This window comes from Botrytis porri (assembly GCF_014898465.1).
Source record: "Botrytis porri strain MUCL 3234 chromosome Unknown BPOR_004, whole genome shotgun sequence".
Lineage (NCBI taxonomy): Eukaryota > Fungi > Ascomycota > Leotiomycetes > Helotiales > Sclerotiniaceae > Botrytis > Botrytis porri.
This window is the reverse complement of record NW_024066078.1, coordinates 2,866,159-2,886,521: the sequence shown is the minus strand read 5'-3', so window position 1 is coordinate 2,886,521 and position 20,363 is coordinate 2,866,159. Positions and strand designations below refer to the sequence as shown.

Below are 20,363 nucleotides of genomic sequence, written 5' to 3'. Positions count from 1 at the left end.
GAAAATATAAAAAGAAAAAGGAAAAGAAAGATATTTATAGATTTAAGAAATTAAAAAAAATCTTAAATCTATAAATTTGTAATTTATAATTATTCAATATACTTTATATTATATTATAATCAGAATATAACTTTTAAGATTAAAATGATATATAGTTTTTGAAATTAAAATAATATATGATTTTTAAAATTAGAATATTAAATCAATTTGAGACTAGAATATTAAATTAATTTAAAATCAGAATATTATAACGTAACGTATGGGGAACTCGGACATATGGGGAACTCGGACACTTTTTCAATTATTCTACACGCGATCTTGTTCTACGAGCCACACAATCCTCCAATTCCAATTCCGAATCACTTGAACTATTCTCTAGCTCTTCTTCTTCAATCTCTTCTTCTGATTCTTCAATTGGGCGTTTGCGTGGCCGTCCTCGTGGCTTTTTCTCCTTCGGTTTTTCCTCCGCCTCACGTACCATTTTCAATACTTCCTTAGTACTAAAGACAAATTGACCTTGTAATTTGACTCTTTTGCCTTTAGTTCTTTTCTTTCGAGTCTCAATTACCTCCTGAGCATCAGAGAGCTGTTTCCGAAGTAGGGCTATCTCAGCATTTTGAGATTCTACAAGCCTAGTCATTCTCTTGGCATATCGACGAGTTGGCGATGCAGGAGAACCACTGCTTGCTAGAGCTGTATTAAAGATCTGATTTGCTTGCCTTAGTTCTGTTCCATCTGGAGGAGAACTCCTGAGTATAGACAAGTCTAGGTCTTGATTGGGGGTTCTCATTTGTGGAGTAGAAGGTTGCTGGGAGGAGTTAAATGGTAATGAATCGAGTACTTTTCGTGGGGCAAAAGGTACTAGACCAGCTCCTCTCCAGCCAGCTTTAATATTAGAAGAATTCAATGCTTTTTTTCTAATATTTTGAAAGAGTTCTACCCATTCAGCTCTTTGGATTCGCTTTACACCAGCTCGAGAATATCGATCGACCTCTAAAGCATGATATCGTTTCATTGGCCCATACACCGCAATATCAAGTGGCTGAAGCAAGTGAGAGCAATGAGGAGGTAATATAAGTAAATCAATATCATTATCTATACAGAAAGCAATAAAGCTACCTGTAATATGGCTTGAATGGCCATCCATGATCAAAAGTCGAGGTCGGTCACCTGACACTTTCTTGGATTCTGGTTCGAAAACCCTTTTTAACCATTCTAATCCATGGCTATTTGAGGTCCATCCATTTGTACTAGTAGAGAACTGCCAGCTTTGAGGTGTGTCCTTTGGAATCCATGCAGAATTCGTATTCTGAGCCTTGAAAATGACCATAGGTGATAGAGCATTTCCAGCTGCATTGACACATTCAAATGCAGTTATCCATTCTTGCTTGCCAGCTGTAACTTTCCAATTCGATTTCTGAGTAGAATCGACTATAATGCGCGTACTTTGAGTACTTCCAACTCCAAATCCGGTTTCATCCATATTATACATATCATCTAATTCATACTTTCGCTCAATGAGACGCGTGCGAAACGCGTCAAACCAAGCCTGAATATTCTCCGGAGTTGCTTCTTTAGCCCGATTAGACTCTAATTGACGTGAATAGCATGTTTTAAGTTCTGGATGTCGTTTTTGGAATCTATAGATCCATTCGTGGCCTATAGGTGGAATTTCTGTCGAGGTAGGATTTCGAGATGACGCGACCCGAACGCGTCGAAGACGAATTTCGTCGGCCATTTCCTTCACCAACATAGGTGTAGCAGGGAATCCAGTGATGGTAAGTCGTGAAATCCATCGTACAAGAGTATTTTCTTCTACGTTTGAAAGAATTTGAGCCATTTCGTGGGTTTGGGAACGTGTTTTCTTCCCAGCCAGCCTATCAGCTAGGGTAGACTTAGGGACTTCAAAATGCTCTGCAGCCTTTCTAATTGATTTAAATTCTTTCAATTGAAGTGAAATTATAGCCTTTTGAAGCTTCTCTTCAATTTGAGCAGATGTAGAAGGTGATTGGGTATGCATAATAAAAGTTATTGCGGTTTCAAGTTGGTGATGGGCTAAAAGTGTCCGAGTTCCCCATACGTTACGTTATATTTTTAAGATTAGAATATTTAATATAGTTTTAATATAAAAGAAGAACAAAGTTCTTATTATACTATATAAAAGCTATTTATATATACCTTAATACTCTAATACATTAGTATTAATATACCAATATCAATTTTTTATTTAAATCAAATTGAGACTAGAATAACAACATTACTAAAAAAAGTCGAGACTAAAATATCAAAAATACTAGTTGAGGTTATTTTGGTTATATTCCTGACATTTAAGGTATCAATACATAGAATAATACTATATGAGGTTATTACCATATAATATAATAAGATTTTATAATAATAGATTTAAATAGGCCTTAAAGGGAATAGGTTTTTTATTATTTTTCCTTATTTACTTTATATAATTAGGAATATATAGATGTATTATATAGTTAGTATAGCTTAGTTATAGATAGATTGAATTGGTTAAGAATTTACTACTACTATTGTCCCTGATCAATATTTAGCCTTCTATGAATCTCCCGTCAGTCTCTCTGCTATATCCACAATCAATGTCAATCAGTCCGCCTAAACTCCAGACAAAGGAGGGGGTAGATTTACCCCGCACTTCGCTTCAATGCCCCCAATGCCCCTGGACTACAGCCTCTTGTGATAGCTGTTTCACGAACCCTAGGTAAGGGTGTGAGAGACTGTACAAGATACCTTGTTGATGTTTTCAACCCACTCCCTTACTACAAAGACCTCAGATCTATGTTCTTCTCATACACAATTTCACAACTCCTAATCTTGCTGTCAGGACTCTCTCCCTGTCACCGTGTCTGACAAAAGCTTCACTATTATCATCACTGTCACCCCCTTCCGATAGTACTTCCCGTCCTCATGTATTTTAACTCAACATTCGGGATCTAGGCTATCACAGTCAAACTCCACACGTTGAATAAAGTTCTTGCCTTCAAAGCACACACTTCTATCGTCTTCGAGCGTGTGGGCAAAATAGAGTCTGAGGTGAGAGTATTGATCTTCTAGAGCCGTTTAATCAAATTCCAAACAGATCTAGGAAGTTCTCGGCTGTAGAAGTCCGAAAAAGTCTCATGTCGGATCTGGTAAAGGTCAAGTTCAAAATTAATAATAAAAAAGCTTCAGAGAACCTGTGTGATCAGCCATAATTTCCTCTATAAATTCATACTTACTAGCGATCTCACCCGCCTCCTTCCTTCTTTTTGTTCTACCACAAGGCGCGCATAAATCCCCCAGCTCAAATCGTATATTCATACTTGGCGCATATGTGTACTCCCCTCCATGAAACTAAGTTGCACCATTGAAAGTTCTTCCTCTTCTGTCATTTAGATCGAACCCAAGATACAATTGACCTGAAGTTGCATCTATACGGATATTTTCTTCCATAGCGGTAAATTAGACAAATAAGCCAATGGCTTCCAATTTTATCGTTATTAAGAGCGAAAATGCGAGCTTTTTAGGATGCTCTTCATACCGCCATCATTCCAAGGTCTAACAACAGAAGCAGTATCATGAATGAGAATGAGCATCTATACGACCATTTACGCTCATTCTGATCATGAAAAGTATCAGTGATGTCGCGAAGAAGATGTATTTCGAGATAAAACTGAACTTTTTGAGCTGTTCTGCGTGTTATCGATCTACTTGTACTGAATCCGCTACCAGTCAAGTAATTACCAAGCCAGCGTAATGTTACATCATAATTATGTTCATGGACTGCGTGTCCAAGAAATATGAGCTTCGGAGAGAAGCTACAAAGAAAGAAATAGCAGGAGATAAGCTTTCAAACGTAGCTTAGTTTGCGCGAAAATTCATTTTTCTTGTTCTTTGGCCAACATCGTGTGCACAGGATACAATTAAACCGGAGATATTGAGGCAAGTACCAGATCTGGAATTTGGAGAGGAAACTTTGAGAGTGAAAGGAAATAAAGAATTTCTCCAATGACATTGATATTCATTTGCCATCATGAACAGCATATCGCCGTGAATCATCTAAACTACCACGGCAAATCGTGAAAAGCCAAAAGAAAGCAGGAGAAGGTCGGACTATTCACAGATCATGGCCTAAGCTTATGTAAACTCTACACAGGAATCCCTTTCATTATTCATAGGCCATGCCCTAATTCTGCCCATATTTTGATGCCTATATTTACCTTTCCTGAGTACTGCCGCCGAACATTTTTACTGGGCTAGCTCATAACAAGCAGGATGATATTGGAAAGCAGAGGGTATATTTATTGCGATTCGAGGAAAAGCCGATAGCCTTTAGAAAACTTGGGATATAGGTACAAGAATAGCAGTCATAAGAAAAAACCTTTTTTCAACAGTGCATTTAAATATACAAGAACGAAGGATGTCATGAACGATGCATGGAGAGCTAATTAAAAATGCTCAAAGTGAAGAAAACAAGTGAGTTGAGTGTAGGGGGAATCGTTGCATACCGAAGTTCGCCGGCTGGCACTACCTAGTCATCGTCACGAAGCGGCTTCATTGGCAGCAATGACTGAAGAGAATCACGATCACAACATCTACTATGTGATAATTGAAGATCCACGCTTGAGGTTGCCCAGTAGTATAAGTATTGGTGATCAACACTCTGTAAACTGATACCTCTACGAGTCCTCGGTATTCAAAATAAGATTAAGGTTGGTCCGGAAATTGTGAAATTAGAGCCACAGGGTGTACGTAGTCACTTTCCTCGAACAACATTGGAGGTTAAGATTGTAGAGCACTATTGAGAATTAGAAGAATATCGAAGGAATAAGAATAGCATGCCAGAGCATTTGGAGAACCAAAACTGCCTAGAATTAGGGAAACAAAAAATGGATACATTTCAAATAGTCAATCTAGACCCTGGACACTCATTCACATGTTTTCCGTTTCTAAAACAGCCTCACTATAACATTCGACAAGTATCGGAAATGAGACTCCCACAGTCAGGGATACAAGAAATTGCATTGTCACCTCGGAATTACTGGGTCGGTAGTAATGAAAATACAGGCAGGAGACCATAGTCAAATGCTTCCTCGCGTAGTGCCCTAATTTCTCACCCGCGCCTTTAGGAACGGGACGGCCCAAGATGTCCGATTTGCGGACACTGTGGCATCGGAAAGGTTTAGCTACGAACGAAGATTTCCGCGACTGCCGCCATGTCAAAGTGAAAATTAGGTCCATTCTAGACGCATCCTCCAAATCAACATAAATGAATGACGATCAGACCCAGGAAAAAACTTTCCACCAACAAATCATTCTGTTGATCGGGCCTTTTCGATTATCCGTATCCGGGATACACATCCAGATGCGGAAGGAATCTGGGGACCCCAAGTAAAAAGCATTAGCGCCAACTATTGTGAAGACTGCTAAACCCAGTACATGGCCAATGAAGAGATCAGACAAAGTTCGGAACAGTACCGAGAGGTCATTGAGTGCCGAAGCTTGTACTCACGTAGATCAAGGTAAATCAAAAGACGGAGTTAAGCCTGGTGTGGTACAAGTCAACAAGGTTTGTGGGGTAAAGGTATGATTGTATCAGTCTTGCCAATGATTTATCAAGATCTTTAGACCTAGAGATGGATGGATAGGAGGCGTGATTCGGTGGTATTGTGGAGATGGAGGATGAAGGATGAATTACGACACCGCTACCATATCCCCAGATTTCATTGCACATGAAAAGTTGGCTATCAAGCCATCATCAAAACTAATGATGTGGTCTCCTGATAAAATGCCAGAAGAAATGTATAGAATGATTAACCGTTTTGGTAATCTAGTATTGGTCTGCAGAACAAAACTCTTTGTTGGCAAACTCAGGAACCGCGGCGCATGACTCTCGAGGAAAAGCTGATATATTGGTTGAGAAGCGAAATAAACGAATTAAATGATAGGGAAGAAGTTATTCCGACCCTCTTGTAAGCTTTCTATCACATGTTATCAACATGCAGTTGAAAAAAGGAGATTGTACTTGTACAGGTATTCACGTGAGATGAGAATAACTACTCACATACTGGCACACTGGTATCCATATTTCATCAAAGATTGGAGACGGATTGACTGGAAGCTCCCAGCGAGAGTGGCAGAGTCCAATTGAAAAGGTTGTCAAATCATGATGATGTTAAGATTCAAGATCATGAGGCTCGTGAGTTCTGTACTCTGGAAGGTTGAAACGAAAGTTCTTCTCCGCATTATGGAATGTTCTCTCTAGAGTCCGCATACTTCTCCCTCTCGCGAAACGCATGGGTTTCGGTCCTTTCCTTCCATCCGTTCGGGTTGTGGTAACGAGATGCACGTACGTACCGTACGACTTGTATCCATTCATTGCATACTGTACTGTAATAATTGGTGCTATTTTCCGTGAACCCTGGTGAACTAGATATTTGGATAATCATGTGATTTGACGATACCTTTGTAGGATTGAGAAGGGCTGGAAGGGTTTCAACATGTACAGAAACACATGGTCTCTTTCCTACTACATATGATATGCTGGTGACCCAGTCCAGAAGCGGAGGATTCTCATCGTCGCATTGATCGCCTTTCAAGTTTTAATTCTATCTTAACAGAAAACTTTTCCAATGTCTCCAACTCAAAATTGTACATAGTTTTGTGTCATTTGTGTCATTTGTGTCATTTATATCATTTGTCGCTCAAATGTTTAGAACGGAATAGTAAAATGTCATAGAGTTTCTTGGTGTCTTCTGTTGCAAAACCAAATGCAGGCGGTGCAGACTTGTGCAGTTGGTAGGCGGTCTCGAGCGGTTTTGAGTGGTCGTTCGATTCTTTGATATATTCCGGTGAGTAAGAAAGAGGAAATCTAAAACGAAGATCTCTTTTGAATGGTGCCTGATTCGTGCGATGTATCATGTATGTGATGTGCGATGTTCCCCAGCATGACACTTTTATTACTAGTTGATCGTAGGGCTTTATCATGCGCTTGAGCATTTGATGCATATCGAACTGCAAAAGTGTATTGGCTCGATGGATGGCAAGGCAAGGCAAGAATTGTCGTACATAGCAGGGAGAAGAATTACGGAAAATAGTATCATTTCTCTAGCCTTTGGCTTGCTCGTGTTTCTGTGCAAGATAAAAAAAATAAAAAAAATAAAAAAAATAAAAGTAGTTTTCATGAGTTCCACAGATTTCATCGAGTAGATAGTAGGTACCGTGAAGAAAAACGCGTGAGTGGCTTATTATTCCTTGGCCATGGTCGGCATCTGTGTAAGGTTTCGATATAACAAGCAACCTCGGTATATGTCACACGGTAATACAAAGTCCCCAGATACGAATGATTGACTTGATTTCTGGAGGAATCTCCAAGGACCCAATGTAAATATCTCTGTACAGTATGTTTGTGCAGCATCTTTGCAGTGTGTTCGAACCGAATGAAGGATCCTGAACCTCGTTGCCTCGTTGTCCCTGTTGCTTTGATCTTCCGATAAAACGGGAGGATGTTACCTTGGTGACAACTTCACACACCTTTCCAAATGGCAATGCAAGTAAAGTGGCTCAGTACGGAGTACTTCGTAGAATAGATCAGCAGTCTCCATAAATGAAGCACAAAGTACCTAGAAAACGCGAAGAATTCTTGGCACGCATTGGTTAGATTTTGCATGGGAGATCGGTTATGTCGCCTGAATTGGCTATAAGAGGCATAAATGATAAGTGATTTTAACAAGGATTTATCCATGCATTTTCATGTAATCTGCGATGCCCCAATTAGGAGTCATCTCCGTGCAGCGTGACAATTGGGGGGGTTTGACAACTTGGAGAGATTCTTCGGAGCAATGTCCACGTCGAGAGATCGAGGGGTTAGCAGGCAGGCACAGTGCTGGCTGGGGGTTCGATGGATGATGGATGAAGGGAACGTGGAGGGAAACATGATTATTGTGTAGGGAAAGAGCCTGATGAGAACTTGTTGTATACTGGCAAAGTGATCAATAGCATGATGAAATCCATAAGAACTCCTATGCTGTAGAGAGAAAAGGAATATCGAAGCTGGTCCGGAAATTAACTCTCTTATGCTGTGATACTTGTCAGCTTTCTCCTGATTTCTCTTCCGCAAGACCTGGTCGACGTTTTAGAGAACGAAATGGTTGAACAAATCAATTTTGTGGCGTCGATTAAATTCGTACAGAAGAGAGATTTCTTTTACCTCGACGAGGTTTGGATTCTTTTGATAGGCCTACGATCAATGTAGAATCGACGGCGTAAGAAACTAGCAAATTTTCTTGATCATGGCGATACCCGTAGCGGCGCCCGTGGTAAGATTATTATTACTCTTGTTATTATTGTTATGGTTATGGTTATTATTATTATTATCATTAATATTATTATCTTTATTATCTTTATTATAAGAAAACGAAAAATTCATGGTGATTGGCTTGAAAGACTTTAATGTTCGGGTGTGAGGTGTGGGAGCGAGAATGAGGGGATTGAAAATGAAGGGGTAGGTAGTTGTAGAGAGTCATGGCCTGAGGATACTGATATTGTTTTGATACATTTTATAACCAACTTGTTACTTCGATTTCGATAGAGAAAAGTCGTACAAAATTGGGGTGACATTGCTCTCGTTCTCAATGGGAGAGAGACTAAATTCAAGTCGACATTTCTCATTCAAAGTTTGAGCAACAAGTGTGTTGGTTGTACTCTCTTCTTTCCAGCTCCTTCTGACCGAGAGAATACTTGACTTGACATGTAATTTGAGTTTCAACCCCTTCATCCAATAGTTTCTATGTCAGGTTATACAACAGATATAAAGTTCGGACTCTATTGCCCATCTATAGTGACCTAAAATATGATACTTCATATAAGTTAGTTATATTCAAATAAAATATGAAAACCTTGGATACTTGACACAAATTCATCTGAGATATTCATTATTACACTTGGCTTTCCATTCCATCTCCTTTCTCTATGATTCTTTGCCATCGACGTCCCCAATCACTATTCCTTGGAAATTATCCATCCAGAACACTGGGCAATCTTAAAGCGGAACGGGGTCAGAACGTCGACTCTTTCTTCTGCTTCTGCTTCTGCTTCTGCTTCTTCTTCTTCTTCTTCTCCTTCTCCTTCTCCTTCTCCTTCTCCTTCTCCTTCTCCTTCTCCTTCTCCTTCTTCTGTGGACAAGAGTCAGGTGCAATGCTCCCGTTGAATCTCAAGTAGAACCTCTGATATTCCATTGGAATATTGAAATAAGTGTCTCGAAGCTGACACAGCCTATTTGTTACGTTACTTGTAGAGGAGTATCAGTATACTTACTACCTACTAGGTAAAAAAAGACACCGGGGGACTTCAACCCTGTTCGCACCTTGTTTGTTCCTGGCTCGCCTCAGCCTGGTTGGTAAAAGTGTATAGTCATCCTTGATTAGTTTTTATACTCTACCCAAAAGAGTTTAAGGAAAGGAAAGCTGTGACTTGGATGGAATTTCTGATCGGTTGACCAAGAAGGCAAAACGCAGCAGGGAAAAAGGGAGGGAAGAAAGAAAGGGCATGAATAGGGAAAATCTCGAACCAAATTGATGGGACATTACCGGTATATCTATCTGATTGTCACATACCTACATATTACATTACAGCATAAGCAGAACGTAGCAAGCAGCAAGGGATTTACTATACGATTGATCCTATAATTGGTCTCCGGAGAGATTGTAATTTTCATCAGCTTGCATCATCTATCCAAAAAAAAAAAAAAAAAAGCGAACCTATCACAATCGTCATTCAACCCTCGATATTTTCCTCGAATTCTTTCTCACATCCACACCTTACCTTACCTCACCTCACCCACTCGCTCATTCACTCGCTCACTCACACCATCCGGCCACGCATCCACACGACATAATAATCTGTTTATACTAGGTACACTCTACCACACACACGATACCATCCCATCCTATCCATCACTCATTTCTGGCCTCTAGGTTCCTCTCGCACTCCCATTTCCACCCACGCCCTCACCACCTTTTTCTCCGAATCTCTAGTGATTCTCCACGGATACCGCCTAGGCTCTATCAAAACCGCATTATCATCTCAACCCTCTCGTCACCACTCAGCGTACAACAGATCCCATATCCACCTATCGACGCACTTACATCTACACCTTCCTTTCGATTTCCACCCTTTCACCCACCTCGATATCTACACCACACGAATCCCCGTCCCTCACTCTCACCGCTTTCCTCTGTCCTCTGTCCTCTGTCCTCTGTCCTCTGTCCTCTGTCCTCTGTCCTCTGTCCTCTGTCCTCTGTCCTCTGTCCTCTGTCCTCTTTCCTCTTTCCGCTCTCCTCACACGCTCTCCACTTCACTACATGCACTCTTTCCATACCACACCTATTTAGTCCATCCATATTCAAGCACTTCAACCACTTAGCGGTCATTTATCGACTCTCTCGGACCCACTTTAATATCAACAAACACGCCTAAGCTTCACCATTGTTTTCTTCTCCCCTTCACTTCTCTCCAAACAATCCTCGATTCTATATTAAGCCTTGGAGAAGATTGGTTCCTCTCTTCTTACTATTGTCACCTTTTCCATTACTCACTCGTCACTCTTCACTCTTCACTCTTCACTCTTCACTCTCCCACTCTCCCACTCTCCCACTCTCCCACTCTTCCACTCTTCCACTCTTCCACTCTTCCGCTCTTCAACCTTTCAACATTTGTCCATTTCACCATTTCACCATTTCACCATCATAATCCAAAAGAAAAAAGAGTGAATTAAATTCAAATCATATAATTCAAGCCACCCGCCCGCCTCACATAACTTTCATCCAATTATAACGACTTCACGATCCTTCAACCCCCCCCCGCATCTCCATGAAATGAGCATCCCGTCTCCGCCATACAGGATTATACGGACCGAATAAAGTACTCCAGAAATCCAATCTTTTGATTCCATCGTCTTTTCTATCCTACCAGCCTACCACGGTATCCAAATCAGCACCGACACGAAACACACTTTTGCAACAAACTCCACATACCCCAGACGACACGAGACAACAATTAGAACACACATTCATTTTACCTGGCACGACGTCGAGATCAATCACACGAGTATACCAAAATTGTTCGTACAGATACGTACAATAAGGCTGCCTTTATTTTCAAGTGCTAGGCGGTGCTAGGTAATTATCGACCCAAAACCGAACGCTCCGAGGCTTTGGTGTACAAGTCCCATTTGATCGTCAATTCTACAGCCTTATTAATTCGCTCTTCTATTGTTTGACTGGACTGGACGCGACTCGACCCTCAACCGATTCGTCATATCGATAAACAAAATTAAATCTCCATCTGCCATAATTTCTTCCACCGCCCATCATGTCGTCTTCATCTTCGGTGAAAAGAGCGTGCGACGCTTGTCATCGTCGAAAGGTCAAGTGTGACGGTATCAACCCATGTCGCAATTGCTCTTCAGCTCAATTATCTTGCACTTACCATGCTATACCACAGAAGAAAGGACCAAAGGGCTCAAGAGCCAAAGTTATCAGCGAATTAAGACAAAATCAACAATCGTCACTTTCAGCCAAAACTGCAAACCGCATAAATGGTGTTCAAAGTCCACCATGCAGTCCTACACTCGCACCAACCCCGGGTCTTCTTACAACGGAAATGGTGAAGGAATGTACGGAATTCTTCTTCGCAAACATGTATCCTACGATGCCGATATTACACAGAGAGAGATTGGAGCAACAAGCACTGTATGTGGATCAGAATGTCGATACATACTGTCTCTTAACCGCGATGTGTGCATTCATGATGATACAACCTGGAATGGGAATACCTGGTGACCCTTTCGGATTAGACAATCTACCTGGCGCGAATATTGTCTCTGGAACCTTATTACTGGAAGAGACCTTGAAGGTTAGGAAAAGTTACGACTACTGCGAATCACCTACACAAAACAGCTTGGTGACTAGTTTTTTCATCTTTGCATGCTACTACGGATTGGACCTACATAACAAGGCTTGGTTCCATTTGCGAGAAGCTACAACATTGGCACACACCTTGGAGATGGTTAAAGAGGAGACGTATCATCAATTCGATATTATTGAATCATCACGAAGACGAAGATTGTATTGGTTGTTATTCGTCACGGAAAGGTGAGACTTGTGTCGAGGCAATTCAATGTCAAATGCTAACAAAGTAATAGATCATATGCACTTCAACGCCATCGACCTCTGTCTCTGCAAGCCACGATTAGCCTTCCTTCGATCAACGATGATCCCACTGATCCCCAGAATCATCATTTGCATGGATTCATCCATCTCGTAAATGTCTACCGCCCATTCGATGATCAATTTGTCGCACTCTGGAACAAGACCAGAACCGATTGTTCTCCAGCCTATCTTTCGTCACTCCAAAAACAACTCTCCGAAGCTCTTCCCGTCTATCTCAACACGACAGAAAACCAAACAGCAGATCTCAGAACAAGTCAACAATGGCTAAGAACAATGGTATGGCAATTGAGTATACAAAATGGATGTCTCAGTAGCAACTGTGATGATCCAAGCATGACATTTCAATATCCAGTCGATATTGCTAGAGATTTGGCGCAGATGACAAGTCAATTCAGTCATCAGAGTATGGAGGTTCACGGTGTTGGTTTGGTGAGAATTCTTCCATTGAATGGTCTCTATACCCAACTTGCTGACAGTAAAAAAATTAGATTGAGAAATTGTTCGACGTCGCTTGTTCACTAACCGACGTCCTCTCTCTTCTCCCTGCGAAGTCTGATCCCTTCGCAATGGGTCCACGCGACTACCTTCATCAATTTATGACAATGCTCTCCATTCTCCGCAATGGCGATCATCGTTTTCTTCCTCTTCTTCTAAACAAAGTTCACGATGTCCTTCCTGGTCTTGTAAATCCCATGTTACAAAATGCTCCTGAAAACCCCCAAATGTGTGCGGATGTTGACCTTTTTGATGGATTTGGCAACACTGGTATTAGCATTCCTCCTCAGAACTACAATGCAATGGCTACTAGTGGCCCTAACGATTACAAGATGACACATACGAATGGAGGATTGGCATTCGACAAGCGAATTGAGGAATTGAGCAGTCCAAGTGTCACGGGTAGTATGTCTGCCGAAACCACTCCATTCACATCACCGCCTATCATGAATCCTGGAATGGAGTATCAAGCCTTGGATTATCCGGGATTCCATGATCTGAATAGTCATGCTCACGGGATGGATTTCAAGAGAGAGTTTGGGGTCGAAAATGGAGACAGTTCTTTCGGGGTTTCGAGTCCCGGTGGTATGAGCGAAATGAGTAGTGGAGTAGCCAGTGTGAATGGAAATGGAATTGGTGGAAGAAGACCTCCAATACGACAAGGGAGTGGAAGTAGTTATGGTATGCCACTACCCAGGAGTATACCAGAATTCAATCATGGTCACTTTTCGCGAGCTAGTAGTGGCGGAGAGGATATAGGAGTAGGCGTGAGTGGTGTTGATTTATCGCATCATGGGTATAGATGAGTGAAGGGAATTGTTTGAGAAAATGTTCCATCTTGGGAGCGGAATATTCTGGAAGGGAACGAAATGCAAACGATTTCTTGGTCCGATCATCAGATTCAATATCGAAATCGATTTCATGCACACTTCGCCACGGCCTTAATGTCATAAACGGAGCTTACGGTATTTGCTATGCCACTTTGGTTGCAGGATTATCGTGTCGAGAAGTGGAGCCGCATTGGCTATCAATCTCATGTAGATCTGTTCGCAGATATGGAAACACCTACAAAATCGGAGGCAAAAACACACTGCATAATTCGTTTAGCTTGACTGGCTCTCTCGATATTGAAGGAATGGGGCAGAAGCTTGGAATTGAGATGCGTAGTGTATGTGTTATATGATGAGCTAGCTATATTGGCGAACATGAAAGTGAGTTTTATGGAATGGGAAATGGCAACTAAAGGACTAAGGGAAGGAACGACAAGGAATGGAAATTAAGTCATATGGTTTGATGCTGGTGTTTGGGGTTTGGTGAATGGAGGAGAATTGATCGATGTTTTGGTTTTTATGTTGTTTGAGTTGGGGAAAGCAAAGGGAATCGAAGGGGGTGCGAATTGTTGAATTGTTGAATGTATATCCAATGTTTTATGTACGGTATAGGGGCTCTTGTGTGATGATGTGATGTGGTTCATGGTAGAATAGGGCGGTTAGCGTGTCTGTTTAGATATACGATATGATATCCAGTTTGATTCATTTTTCTGATATGTTGTTGATATGTTGAGATAAGTGAGTGATGATTGTTGAGAATGACAATTGGTTTTTTGTAAATCACACTAGTTGATGAGCAAAGTAGCACCCAGGCCAGCGGCGGTGATAAAGTGATCCGATGTGCTATGCTTGTAAGTTCTGCTAACCGGAAGTCTAATGAAGAGGAAAGGGGAAACATTACAGACAGAAGGCAATCTTAAAGTCGCGGGTCTTTCTGATCTAAATGGGACCAAAGGCATCAAAAGTTCGAAACTACACTTAGCCGTGATTGAATGGGCGGTTCCTGACTTGAGAATCTGGATACGGTCAAAGCAGAGGAAGGAGCTCAGGGAATGCGATGACTGCTTTTCTCTCGGGGAGGGGGGATACTTGTTAGGTTGTCTTTGGTCTGATTGTATCTTGAAAGAATGTAACAATCATCGTTGCAGGCCCGAGTGATGCTTTAGAATGGGCATTCGCTGTGCTGGTCTGTTTCGCTCAGATCGGTATACTTCAATATGGAATGCATGTACATAGAAAGTTCGGATTTTTCGTACTTGACGTGATTGCTCGGCAGTATCATCTTTGTTGTGATGTTTGGTATTATTTCATGTGGTTGTCTCTTCGCCGAACTTTCGCAAATGTCTTGTGGTATATATCGTAGCGATTTGAAAGGGGTAGGTTGCAAGTAGGATTGATCAAATGGCAGTAGATACTCAAATAGTTTCTGGTTCGTGTGGACCGAGCAGGATTTTAGTGATTCGGGTTTCATTGTCCGCTATTTTAGAGTATTAATATGACTTGTTCAACTCTAAGATGATATCTCTGAGGCTGGGCGACAAAGAAAAATACTGGTAATGTATCGAGCAGCTACTAGATACGATTCTCAATTAAACATGGTCTAAATTCGTTTCGATCAACAACCCGAAATTTTTTCTGGACAGCAATAACAAGACGCTGATAGTTTAGTATATTGGTACTAGCTAATCATTTTTCGAAGTCCTGGTAACCTGTACTTCTGTTACAAAGCACCGTGGTGCATTAGGCTTTCTGCCTTTCTCCCGATACTTTCTGTAAACTACTTACTTCCTCGTCATCCCGGGTCAAGTTCACAACCTTCTTCCATTGTTCAAACAAGCTTGCTATCGTACCATTCAAATTTAAGAACTCCCAAGACTCGGGGCGACTTACAATCCCACTTGCGTAATCTCCATCAAGAAATGTACGCAAGTATGGTCTGTTCTTTGGCAAAGTAAAAGTCTGGTCAAGAGAAAGCTTGTCGAGCGCTTGCTTCTGTGAGCATGAGAATAGCTGATTGTTGACGTATGACCAGAAACTTGGCTTTTCCATGGCGAAGTTGTTTCGATGTGTGTTTCCATAGCAATGCTTCAAACTTGTTGTGTAGTAAGATGCACTCTCAATAAAATAAAATGCAGGGCCATCGAAATCATAATAGGATTGACAAAAGTTTGTAGTGATGGTGAAAAAGTTTAGTTCTGTAGTTCTAGTTGTATCTAGGAGAAGACTAGGTGGTAGTTCTGGATTCTCTATCGTCCAAGTGTGCTTGTCGCCAATCCATCGGAAGGTATCTGGTATGAAACGTCGGTAGAGTCACGTTTCATTCGCTTTCTTTGTTTCTGAGGATGTTCGGCTATATTCGAGAGGTGAAGGCATAAGTAACTTCCATCCAGTTTTAACGTATTTAGGCATCATCTGATTGAAACCAGGATGAGGTCCATACAACCATAATGCTCCGTGCCTAAGCATAGAGTTAGGAAACAGTAATTATGCTTTGTTCTATGTAATAAAGTTTACCGACGAGGTATCCGGAAAGCACCGTAGAGCTGCTAAAATAGGTGGTACCAATGTATGAGCAACACGAATGAGCGTGTAGCTAGATGAGGATTCATCATCGCGTCTAATATAATACCAGGTGTATAGCGAAAGTCTGTTAGTACGTGATGGCAAATATCCATAAGCTGATGGGCTCCTTACTTCATCTATATAACTAGGTTCATATAATTATTGGGGCTGGAGGATCTAGATCATCTCCAATCACTGCAGGCCACTCCAATGGCAAACTTGTGTCCGGTATGTGGGGTGATGCGTCTTCAAGGTGCTTGTAACCTTCCTCTTCACAAATAAACCTTTTGAAAGCCTTTCCATCCTCTTCCCCCACAACAACGCACATTCCTTCTTTTAATCGTATGGACCTGTCAAAAAATCAAGAGCAGTATTACCAACGATATTCGTATTGGTTTGTGCCATTTTCAATCTGAGCGCTTCGGGGTCCTTGACAAAGGGTTTGAGAATAGAACTGATATTTAACTGAGTCCTCGACATCGTTTCTGGCAAGGTTGAAAACTGTTTGGAAGTTCTGGATAGGCTGACAATATCTCGAAAGCTCAGTCCGGAGCAAATACTTTCCATGACTGGCCACTGCTGAGCAAAATCTAAAAGAGATGGAGGACTCTTCTTGAGAGACTTAGACATATTCATAGTATTGCCTGCTCTAGCAGATATTATATGCTTGCTGCCGTTGTTGGTTGATGCAATCACAGTCTGAGTTTCTAGGGAAAGCGTGACTTTATTGAGCTGTATTGCAAATAATATGACACGAAGTCCAAAACCAGAAAGGGAGTCAAACTATGTATGAATTGAAGACCTAATAGCACGGCTAGAGTAACTTTACCTACCTACAGCTATCTGTAACACCCCGAGAACATTGCCATGGTTTTCACGGTATGAACCTAGCCATTACAAGCCTATCTCTCTTGTCAACACGGTCGAGAATCAGAGTTCCTCGTCGACGTCTATTGGTATACTTTGTTGAGGAATCAATGTACACTGCTCAATCCAAAAACCTATGCGAGGTTGTGATTTTAGATGTTGATACCACGTGAATCTAAAAATACCCCCCGCTGTTCGGACCTCCGCCTCAGGCCTTCCGACACCCCGAAAAGTCTAGATCAACCTTGTCTGGCACTACTGCGGGGAATCATCGTGAAGTAAAATGCTTCGTATTACTACACAAACAAAAACATTCAAAGCGTTCATACAATATGAGGATTTGTTACCTGATCATAATCGTATCATTTACCCCGAATAGTGGGTGGAAATAATGCTGTTTCCGCAGCAATGCGGTCGCGTACAGGATGGTAATTATCTTCTCTCATGGTTTACCAAAGAATTCATTTCAAGGGCTAATTTGCTAATCTGCGCCTTCGTGCTACTAGTCAAACATGCCGCCAACGAAAGCTCAAATGCGACGAAATTAAGCCAGAATGTGGACAATGTCGCAAAGCTTCTAGACAATGTATACTTAGCGACGGAGTAGTATTCAGACATCAGCAAAATGCTTCCATGAACGGCGGTGAAGATGTTATTCCTGGTGACAGAAGTGGCCGATTAGGCGCATTCTTTGCGTATAGGAATACATTTGATGAGAACAGTATTTGGGTCGATGTGCCAAAGAAAAGTGCGTTATAATCTACTGGAGTGGAGATAATTGTGAGATGAAGGACTTGGGATCTGACTTGGCAATTGACAGTAACCTTCTTTAATGTCATCGATCCATACAACATGGAAGCGACTCCTGAACCTGAACCTGAACAATCCACAGAATCTATCCTTCCCACCGCAACTACTACAGACGAGACTGTTAATGATGTTTTAACTTACCCCCAGTTTGGAGACGCATCTGGGTTGGAAGCTCTTTCCACTGCGGCAACTACGAATATGGAATATATGCCTCAATTATCGGTGCATACAGAATCACCAAGAAGTCTCATCACTCCCCAGCACTCCGCCAATAACCTGGACTTTATATTGAACCCTACAAGACCCAAAGCCCGTCAAAGTATGGAAATAATCATTTTCTTATTCATTGGATCTTCGGCTAATATTACTGCGATAGACTCGCCCCTTATTGATCCTTCATTAAGATCACTCTCTAGGACGAACACTTTCATCAGTGATGCTGATAGTGTGAGAGAGCATGAAGTTGCATTTCTATTGAGACATTTTGGAGAGACTACCGGACAATGGTGAGTTGAGATTATATCAAGATCGAAAGCATTATTGATCATGTTAGGATGGATTTATTCGACCTTGGGTGTTACTTCGCACACCATGTCCCCATTCTCGCCGTGTCGAATCCTTTGCTCAAATACTCAGTATGCGCATATGCTGCCAAGCAACTTTCGCGTGTTGGGGGAAGAAAGGCCATTGTTGGTGGCATAGTCAGTGAGCAAGCACTTATGGAGCTCTACCCAAATTCGGATAAGGTCGACTGGGTTTACATTAGTGCAAAATATTACGACCGAGCAATTTCACTCTTGGTAGAAGAGCTCTCGAAGTCGGGTGGAAAAGATTTTCCTATAACACCCACGAACGATGGCCATTTTAATTCCCCAGTCAACATTGAATCACCACAGAGTACTCCTTCCCAATCAAATAAGCGACGGCGAGTATCGAAACCGATACACCGTGACGCCGATGAGACAATCGCAGCCGCCGCTATACTCTGCGTTTATGAATTTCTCGACAATGCTTTACATGCTTGGTCTCGACATCTTAGTGGGACTAAGTCCTTGTTCGACCTAGCGGAAAGGGAAGGCATGATGCCTCTCCATTCACCTTCACCTAGCACTCCAGGATCTTTATCATTTAGGACTAAGCCATCAGTTGCCAGGAGGGCTACATTCTGGAACTTCGCCCGTCAGGACTTTCTGGCAGCTTGTTAGTATTTGAAATCTCACATCTTTGACAAGTCTAACTTTGAACCAGTCATTAATGAAGGGCAAACGCGACTTGATACAGAAGATTGGGATCTCTGGCGTGCAGCTGGACTCCTGATCGATGATCAAGGATTTGTTATCCCAAGCAACAAGGAAAGTTTATATCCGGAGTTGCAGATGTCTATGCGGGAAGATATGATTTCAAATGCCCTGATTTGGCTCATGTCGAAAATTGTTAATTTCATTGCTACCGGTGATTCTATCGATAATGTCTACCCTCAGGATAGAGGTAGTCCTACTGCTGTTTTTGGTATCAATCAAATGACTTTACTCGAAAGATGGCACGAGCTGGCAAACGAGCTTGAAGTTTGGTATCGAGGTTTACCAGATACCTTCAAACCTTGTGCTCGTTTATCAACAATTATAGATGGCAGTATACCACAAGACTCACCAAGAACTGTTTTCCCAGAGATATGGTATAGTATTCCAATGTGTGGCTCAACAATGCAGTCATATCATTTTACGAGGATCCTCCTTCTTACCAATAAACCCCACGAATCAACTACAAAAAGAACAACCGTTTCAAATAGGCTGCATTCATATCGGTCTATTGAGATGGAGGTTCGCCATCATAGTTACGAGATCTGCGGCATCGCTCTGGGAAGGCCGGAAGGTTCTGTGAGGATACACCAAGTGCAGCCTCTATTTATCGCAGGCCAATGCTTGACGGAAACAAAAGAGCGAAAAGTAATACTTGATTTGCTGAAGGACATTGAAATTGACCTTGGCTGGGCGACTGATTATCGTGTCAAACAATTGGTGAAAGATTGGGACTGGCATGAAACTATGATATGAAATCGGAAGCTCATTCATGGTGACAAGCATTGCCCCAATCATGAAGTCTTACTATACAACTTTCTACACACCCCCGATATTTTCGCCAATCGATCTCAGAATTGATGTGGGAGGCTACCTGGAGAAGATTTGGGAACTGATTGGTGTTGATAAATCGAGAGCGTGTTGCAGTCAGATTCGAATATCCGGACCATCGGACCTGATACAAGTTCCCAAAGTCTACAAAGCCATCACTCTTTTAGGACCGATCATTCTTGTCAAATGAAGTTATCAGAAGATTGCAGTTCTCTTGCTATTGGATGGCACTGTGCGATTATCGGACACCCCGGCCCCAAACGTAAAGAATTTTCTGCCAGTTTCTTTTGAAATTCCTAAAACAACTTTCATGTTCTATGGCATCATTGAAATAATTGTTCCAGGTAACTTTGTCATAGAACAATGCTCATTCGAAACATATCAAACTGTTAATGAGTGGAGAGTCTAGTGGTCTTACCAGAACTTTCGTC

General features: G+C 41.6%; 5 protein-coding genes across 5 annotated transcripts; 2 read left to right on the top strand and 3 right to left on the bottom strand.

The window, feature by feature from the left end:
- Positions 1-9,065: 9,065 nt before the first annotated feature.
- On the bottom strand, positions 9,066-9,245 carry EAF01_003762 (uncharacterized protein; the record flags this gene model as incomplete). The annotated part of the gene is made up of 1 exon (XM_038912016.1): positions 9,066-9,245. One exon carries the CDS (start codon positions 9,243-9,245, stop codon positions 9,066-9,068), a length of 180 nt encoding a protein of 59 aa, XP_038773251.1.
- A 939-nt stretch (positions 9,246-10,184) lies between these two features.
- EAF01_003761 (uncharacterized protein) lies at positions 10,185-10,409 on the bottom strand (the record flags this gene model as incomplete). Its single annotated transcript, XM_038912015.1, has 1 exon — positions 10,185-10,409. One exon carries the CDS (start codon positions 10,407-10,409, stop codon positions 10,185-10,187), a length of 225 nt encoding a protein of 74 aa, XP_038773250.1.
- Positions 10,410-11,379: 970 nt separating this feature from the next.
- Positions 11,380-13,540, top strand: EAF01_003760 (uncharacterized protein; the record flags this gene model as incomplete). Its single annotated transcript, XM_038912014.1, has 3 exons — positions 11,380-12,161; positions 12,212-12,668; positions 12,728-13,540. 3 exons carry the CDS (start codon positions 11,380-11,382, stop codon positions 13,538-13,540), a joined length of 2,052 nt encoding a protein of 683 aa, XP_038773249.1.
- A 1,706-nt stretch (positions 13,541-15,246) lies between these two features.
- Positions 15,247-15,613, bottom strand: EAF01_003759 (uncharacterized protein; the record flags this gene model as incomplete). Its single annotated transcript, XM_038912013.1, is given in 2 exon segments — positions 15,247-15,330; positions 15,350-15,613. 2 exon segments carry the CDS (start codon positions 15,611-15,613, stop codon positions 15,247-15,249), a joined length of 348 nt encoding a protein of 115 aa, XP_038773248.1.
- Positions 15,614-17,401: 1,788 nt separating this feature from the next.
- EAF01_003758 (uncharacterized protein) lies at positions 17,402-19,857 on the top strand (the record flags this gene model as incomplete). The annotated part of the gene is made up of 6 exons (XM_038912012.1): positions 17,402-17,421; positions 17,500-17,741; positions 17,814-18,122; positions 18,180-18,309; positions 18,357-19,003; positions 19,052-19,857. The coding sequence occupies 6 exons, from the start codon at positions 17,402-17,404 to the stop codon at positions 19,855-19,857; spliced, it is 2,154 nt and encodes a 717-aa protein (XP_038773247.1).
- Between the last annotated feature and the right edge of the window lie 506 nt (positions 19,858-20,363).